Source organism: Limulus polyphemus, unplaced genomic scaffold, assembly GCF_000517525.1.
Source record: "Limulus polyphemus unplaced genomic scaffold, Limulus_polyphemus-2.1.2 Scaffold177, whole genome shotgun sequence".
NCBI classification, from domain to species: Eukaryota; Metazoa; Arthropoda; class Merostomata; order Xiphosura; family Limulidae; genus Limulus; species Limulus polyphemus.
Window position 1 is genome coordinate 704,430 of NW_013665787.1, and position 8,624 is coordinate 713,053.

The 8,624-nt window shown below is 34.8% G+C and overlaps 1 protein-coding gene across 1 annotated transcript in view; it reads right to left on the bottom strand.

Annotated features, from left to right (window-relative positions):
• LOC106478065 (G-protein coupled receptor GRL101-like) overlaps positions 1-8,624 on the bottom strand; it is a 43,006-nt gene that overhangs the window by 5,439 nt on the left and 28,943 nt on the right. Inside the window, exons 10-11 of the mRNA XM_022381580.1 lie at positions 5,550-5,748; positions 3,932-4,588 (exon numbers count right to left, since the gene is read on the bottom strand). Coding sequence (XP_022237288.1) covers positions 3,932-4,588; positions 5,550-5,748 — 856 coding nt within the window. The remainder of the gene's footprint in view (positions 1-3,931; positions 4,589-5,549; positions 5,749-8,624) is intronic.

Sequence of the window (8,624 nt, forward strand, 5' to 3'; positions counted from 1 at the left end):
CACAGATTGCGAGTCGAGCGCCCTAACCACCTGGCTATGCCGGGCCACTTCAGTTAGAGTTAGCTTTTAATAATTATATTAGTACACACAAATGATTCCAAGTCGGGTCCAACATTACCTAAAACTTTACCAGACTCACCAAGACTGACAAAAGCAAAAAATAATAAAATAATAATAATAACGAGAGAATTTTTTCACAGTTTATAACAGGTGAAATCTTGTCACCTAGTAATGAATGCTACAGTGTAATAACGGCCTGTAAATGCATGATTTTTCTTAACTTGTATGTGTATTCGCCTTTGAGTATACCGTTATAAAAACACTTTGTCCGTAAATATTAGAGAAGTGAACAGGATTTATAATATGAGCATAAAATTATAATGCTTACTTTATCAGGTATATCTTTCCTGAAATTCTTCTTACATACGTTTATACTGTTTGCTTTTGGAAAAACATTTTAATGGCAACATGAATTTTAAATATTTGTTAAGTTCTGTACTTTGGTGACGTTTGGTCCGTTTTGGAGTATTAAATGAGGACTTATAGTTAATTTTACATCTGCCAAGTACTGCATTGGAATTTATTACAACATTTACTCATATTCATTACTAACATTTACTTATATAACAAACTAAAAACATCATAATTTTCCCATGCTTATTTTATTAAACTATAACAACAACCTTACTTTATTCATATGAATATTAAGAATTAAGGAAGCTATTAAAATTCAGCTGAAATTTCATGATACTTTCTGCACTTAGTTGACCTTATAGAACCAAATTACCTTAACTTAACATGTCAAATGCTTACCGTTTTAAACGCCAAGTTTTTTTGTGAATGATCAAATACTATAACAGGTCTTGTATTGTATCCATTTGTATCCTACCCTAATTCCAGAATATGGACTTTTCAGCTTCACCCTCGTATATTCGAAAGTATATTTCGGACTTATGCCCACGTTGTCGCAACTAAAACTATCCTTTTCGTATTGTGCATGAAACTTCCCATAAAAAAAAACAAATACTTTCAAACATTTCGGTATAAACTATAACAAGGAGCTAAAAAGTTTACAAAGATGTGCTAAATAAGAGTTCGAAAAGTTCACCCAGTTTTTGTTCTACCTCGTAGTCAACGACCGAAGTTCAAATTCGGTTTTTCTTTACATTTTCACAGTTGGGCTACTCTTTTACCAACGAATAGTGGGATTGACCGTCACATTATAATACCCCCACGGCTGAAAGGGCGAGCATGTTTGGTCTCAAATATGTTACTGTTTCCCGAGGAACTAAATCGAACTTGATAACCACTTAAATATCAAGAAGAGCATTTTATGATAATTCCTAAATGACAATCAGTAGGTTTTAATTCATATGATGTTTCCCATGTTTTTCTCGCGTGTGAGTTTCTTATGAACCCGTTGAACATCGTCGTTTCGGAATTTTCGCACAAAGCTTCACAAGAGCTATATGAGCTTAGCCGTCTCTGATTTTGAAATTAGACACTAGAGGAAAGGCAGCTAATTAACAGCACTCACTGCCAATTTTTGGGCTACCCTTGACTGACTGAATTGGGGAATTTTACAATCACCCACTGCTCCAAAGTTCTGAGAGCATTTTTTCTAGCAACGAACCACGAACTCTCGCATTCACAGTTCGAGCACGCTATCCACTAGGTACACTCAGATGCACAGGAAACAATAAATCCAAAAAGTTATAAATTGTACTCAATTTTCTATCGCACCAACTAAGACATGTACCTGTAGTTTAGATAAATAACGATCCAAAGTTCTGTCGCACCAACTAAGACATGTACCTGTAGTTTAGATAAATAACGATCCAAAGTTCTGTCGCACCAACTAAGACATGTACCTGTGTTTAGATAAATAACGATCCAAAGTTCTGTCGCACCAACTAAGACATGTACCTGTAGTTTAGATAAATAACGATCCAAAGTTCTGTCGCACCAACTAAGACATGTACCTGTTGTTTAGATAAATAACGATCCAAAGTTCTGTCGCACCAACTAAGACATGTACCTGTAGTTTAGATAAATAACGATCCAGACTACGGTGTTAAGGACATATTTGAACACTATTTACTAGCCGGAAGATGATAGGTTACATCTCGCCATTGGAAATACTCAAAATGTTCGTCAAGCTACATGGTGAAAGATAACACATGGTATGACGCAGTACACTAGACATTGGACTGATCAAATTACACCGTATGAGCGGTTTCAATTACGCTATACACTCGACGAAAGCAACTATAATGGGAGCAATACACCTGAATTTATTTCCACACACAAGAAATATAGTGACGTGTATACTGAAGGAAAAGATAATTATAGGTAGCGTTGAGAGGTGGTGGTATAACTGATACCAATTCAAGGCCTTGACCACAAAAGAATAATAATACATGGTTTCAATGAAAATGTATTTTTTTGTTCAAATTAAAATACCCGAAACGTCAGATAGATAAATCAACAAGATACTCATTCATTTTTTGTTTGTTCAAAGTGTCAAAATAGGAGTAAATTTACTACCTTTCAGGCTACTATGAATTCAACAATAATAGCATTCAACATATTTTAAAACACGCACGCACATCTACAGAGACGGAGAGAAAGAATTAAACGTTTCAGAAAATATGTAAAAATTCTTTAACCTTTGTTCGGTGTTCTTTACAAATTAAATATTCGTCATTCTTCTTAGAACTCGATGCTCCCCTACTTTTTTTACCTTTATATTTTTCTGTCTACTGTATAATATTCACTAATTTGCAATTATTCCCCCCCCCCCATTACCTAATCAGCCACATACTTGTGTACTTACGTATTTACTAGGTTATTACTCTAACTTGCGTATTTACTGGGTTATTACTCTATCAAAAATTAATTGAAATTTTATGGCTATTTTTAAAACCACACGCCACCTACTTAGTTATCCATTTCATGGTTACCTAGCCAGCTGCCTAAATAATTATATATCTATTAACATATACACTTAGCTACTATCAGTGTTGCAGAGGTGCCCGCCTATTCATCAGACTTGTTTGTTTTTTCAGGTTGAAGATGTTTGTTGAAGGATGGATGTGCCTGAAAGTTCACCCAAAAATAAACTTCAAGTTTAAGATTAATTGATTATATTTATATGATGGATTTCCTCACTTTTTCGTCCATTTACCTTTTTTCCTCCCCATAATTTACTGATTCGCTACATCACTATTAACCTTAACATCTATCACCTTAAGTATCAAATTACCGATCTAATTGAGAAACTACCTACTTGCGGAGGTATAGTTGCACCACTGAGCGATGCTACTACTTCACTACTAACTTTAACATCTATCACCTTAAGTATCAAATTACCGATCTAATTGAGAAACTACCTACTTGCGAAGGTATAGTTGCACCACCGAGCGATGCTACTACTTCACTATTAATCTTAACATCTATCACCTTAAGTATCAAGTTACCGATCTAATTGAGAAACTACCTACTTGCGGAGATATAGTTGCACCACTGAGCAATGCTACTACTTCACTATTAACCTTAACATCTATCATCTCAAGTATCAAATTACCGATCTAATTGAGAAACTACCTTCTTGCGAAGGTATAGTTGCACCACTGAGCGATGCTACTACTTCACTATTAACCTTAACATCTATCACCTTAAGTATCAAATTACCGATCTAATTGAGAAACTACCTTCTTGCGAAGGTATAGTTGCACCACTGAGCAATGCTACTACTTCACTATTAACCTTAACATTTATCATCTTAAGTATCAAATTACCGATCTAATTGAGAAACTACCTACTTGCGAAGGTATAGTTGCACCACTGTGCAATGCTACTACTTCACTATTAACCTTAACATTTATCATCTTAAGTATCAAATTACCGATCTAATTGAGAAACTACCTACTTGAGGAGGTATAGTTGCACCACTGAGCGATGCTACTCCAAGTAGAATTATTGGCATCCAACAACAGAAGTCAGTAGTCACGATAACAGTCATCCTTCTGGCCATAGTAGCTTCAGCTCTTGAGTCTCTGGAGCGGACAGCGGTCTGAGTTTTCTTGGCTACACCAAACATCCAGGTATAGGCTAATGTTATGACAGCAAATGAAACGAAATTGAGAGCCAAAAATATAGACACGGAATATTCCCAGCCATGTGACCTTTCTGGTGTAATATGTAGCGCTAAGCATACTCCTGAACGACCGTAGAAATTGGAAAAGTAGTTGATGTCCAACAAAGGTATTCCAGCCAGAAGAACTACCACTGCCCATACAGCACCCATGATCAAAGACATCTGTTTCATATTCAAACGCTTCAGGCGAAACGGAAATATTATACACATGAAACGGTCAAGAGTGATAATGGTTAAGGTCAAAACAGAAAGCTCACTAGACAGAGTGGAAAGGAAACCAGCGAATTGGCAGAGAGGACTGTGTTTCCAGTAGCTATCGTAGATAAAGTAAACACCTCGGTAGTAAGTGTCTACAGTAGCAATAATGAGCAAGTAAATTCCCATAAATAAGTCTCCTATTGCCAAGTTAGTAATCAGGAATGAATGTACCTGAAATGAGGAATTTTCAATTTTTAGAGCTCTCTAAAATTCAGCATTCGCAGTTATAATAATCTTTAAAATCTTATCTTGATTGCTGGTATTTGTTATTTAAAGCACAAAACAAAAATTAACAAGAAAAAATACAAACAAAACTTTCAAAGTATACAAACCCTTGAGCATTTAATCTTTAAATATCTTCTGTGCAGAGAAAGTTTATAAAATCTAACCTTCGATGAAGCTTATGTAACTACCCGTTTTCCTATAAAATCCCCACTTACGTATAACATGTTCTTCAAGAACACTTGTACTTGTTCAGTTAAAAAGAGGTCAAAACGATATACGGTAATTCATGAGCGAACAAATAAGCCTTGTTGATTCGATAATGAACCAAGATTTCACTTTTGGTATTACAATATCGAAAGTTATAATTTTTTTGTAATTAAAAAATAACATCATTTTTGCAATCAGATTTACATGGAATATTTCCATCTATATTTACAAAAAAAACCGTTATACTGAAGGCATATCAATTCAGTAACTTTCAAAATTTCCACTTACCGTTTTGCAGAACTTTTTAATAACTTTTAAGTTGAACTAATAATTTTTAGTAACATCTGAAAACTTGACTGTATCAATGATAAAATGATATTACTACATTGGTGGTTGATACTGGTGTTCTATTACTGAAACAGACTGGTACGTTCATTTGTAAATTTTATGTGATTCGTAACAACATAGCTTTCGTAAGGATCAAGATTAATTGGATTATGATTTCAAACTTATCTAATGTAAATTCTTATTATCTATAAACGAGTTTTTAGTTAAATGTATATCAAAATGAATTATTTTTAAGTCTTAATTAGAACACCATACAATAACCGTTATGTTTCCAGGTAATAGAACACTTTAAAGACACGTGATTTTACATAACTAGATCTTCAAGTTTTATTAGACATATGTTTGCAAGAACCTTGTTGTTAATTCTGTAAAGAGACCTCCAAATGATAACCAGTGTGTTTCCAGCTAAAGCCAGCACTCCGAGGAACCAGATGCAGACTCTTAAAACCGTGTTTGACATAAGATCTTCGCACGACGAGAATTCATCCGGTTTAGGGTAACACTCGACCACGTGAGGTGCCAGGCAACAGAAGCGGAACTCATCAGTGTTCCTAAATTGCAAAAGTAGAGTTAGTGATAATAAACTTGATTGCAATACAGCGTTTCTACTGCAAGATGTAGTTACTGTTAGTGTGGCCTACTTTGTAACTGTAATATACATAAAGGTGCTGTCTGACAAGAGGTATTTTTGGGGGGACGTGGGATTATGCTGCGAAAAATATGATCTGTGCTTTACATTTACTTCTAGGACACCCTTACAAAGCATTGAAGCAAAGACTATATGTTAAGGTGTATACCTATTAACATAAATCTGAATTCAAACTTTTGTTGATAATTTTTGATTTTCCGATGTACTGTAGTACGAATTAGCATAACCGTAATTGCTTAATGACCCGGTACAGCCCCGGAAATTGTAAGAAATTTAGGGATTAAAAAGGACTTAGCTGTTGGTTTGCTAAAAAGAATTATAACTATATTTTCTTCCCCCATAAATGTAAACAACATAACATCATTCCTAAAGTCAATCCACCTTAATAAAGCCATGCTTCGTTATAAGATCAAATATCAACATATTTATAAATACAATAACAGAATAACGGTAATGGTTTATATCAGAAGACAGATGATACAATTGAAACCATATAATCTATCAAGGTAACAACCAGCTATTCAACCATGATAAAGTCGAGCTGAGTACTAAGCGACAATACCACTGGTTGCGCTGACCCATCATGTAGGGACTGTTTGTTTCGCAGGAGGTATTGTCTTATTGATTCTCTGACTTTTACGCTTCCTAACTACACCACATGCGCTTTGTTTTTCAGTATCTCATTCTCTCAGAATGTCCATGAAGACCTTCCATGGTTGCCACTTTTATCTTACTAGTGCGTAGGAGGTCAATAGCCCGCCAGTAGAGTTGTGCTCGATTTGATAAAGGAGTTTCTCTTGCGAGTGTGTCAGCTTCCTTGTTTAGCTTTACCTCTGCATGTCCTAGCACATATATCCAGTTGATAATCTTACCATGTAAGCACTGTTGGGGCTCTGGGATGTTTCTGAGGCTTGTGAGATGCAATAGGGCATTAATGAGAGTAGATGAATTACATTCCGTGACCACTCTTGAACAGGAATGTTGTATCCTTTTAATCTAATCTACCCATGTAGCACTCATACTGATCATCATTAGAGAAGTAACCTTCCCCAAGTACTTAAGTGTTTCTTCCAGAGGGATAGCGGTAGCAAAAATGAATGGACCTGAAGATGAAAGGCGGAAGACTTTCGAAACGTCGTCCACTACATTTGTAGGTTTCTACAACAGGCAGTTGCTGTCCATTTCAAACTTTGATTCATACATTTACATAAGCGTTTAAGGTCAGAGGCCTTTCTGAAAACATAGATAGGATACGTAACCAGCATAAAGTCAGAACAGTATCAAGGAGCAATAACACAATACAATCGCACAAAAAACTTCTTGAAAGACCTAACGGACAGCAAAAACACAAGTTATAACGTCCCTTGCTTATGTGAACTGCAATGAATTATAAAAACAAAAGGACCAACACAAGTTGGATTCAGAATCGTAATAAACATACAATAGATTACAAAAACACAATTTATAACGTCCCTTGCTCATGTGAACTCCAATAAATTATAAAAACAAAAGGCCCAACACGAGTTGGATTCAGAATCGTAATAAACATACAATACATTACAAAATCTCATCATGAAACCTCTACATATCTCTAACTGGTGACATTCTCAGGAAACCCTAGCGTAAAAGCCAGTAAAACCTAAATATCCTTCTTGAAAACATTCAAATAGTTAGTTGCTTCAAGTTCAAATGGAAGTAACTTCAAACGAATGGATAGCATATCAGCCTTTATATCAAGGAAATCTTTGCTCAAATTCTGGCTACTACCACAGACCTATTTCTAACCAGATCTTCCAGATTAACAGCCAAAACGTAAGATAAAAACCAGCTAGTAATATGTATCTAGTAATAAAAAATATTAGTCACTAATTAATATTTAAAGTTGAGAGATCAACTAACCATGGCAACAATTACATCATCTGGCATCACAACAAAGATGGTTAGTATCTTATCTGATAAGCTATTTTTATATTCTGTAACTCTGTCTCCACTAATTAGCTGATTTTCACGCAAAACTACCTATACTATTCTTAATTATTCAGATAATAAAATAATGAATGAATATGCAAAATAACTCAATAGAAGCTAAAACTTTTAGCTAAATGGTACTCACACATACATATAAACGTTGATGTTGGTTAGGTTGATTTATTGCAAATTGCAAACCACATATATTGGATAATCAAGTTACATTTTTATATTTTACAATCTACTTACCTCACTCTGGTTTTGTAGTCGGGGCTTGGGAGGTTTTATTGATTGTTATCGAACTATACTTGAGATAGTGTAGTTTCATTACATCATATTATATTCTTTTGTTGGTTGGTGGTTAGGTGTATTATCTAATTTAGATTATAAAGGTAGAGAAGATGTAAGATCTATACATCAACGTTTTTGTATTTCCTACCTTAGTAATTGGTGTTATGGGATTACTACTATGCCCATAATCATCCATTAATGGTGAATATTAGTTCAGCTTTGGCGGTAGTGGGTTTAAGCACCCAGACCTTGTCCGTTTTTACTGTTGTTATATATCTCCTTGCACAACAGTTTTCGTATGCAATTTAGAAGTTAACCAAAGAAACAAGATATTATTCAACGCCATTTGGTTTTGGATGTAGTTACCTTTCTCAAGATTACATCTGTGTAGTTACTCTGAAACTGGAGGTATTTTTTCAATATTTTTGGTGTGATTGGCTATATGATATGTGTATGTACACTGAGTGGTCACAAGTAAATAGACACCTAATATTTCGTCATTTAACTGATTTATGCTAA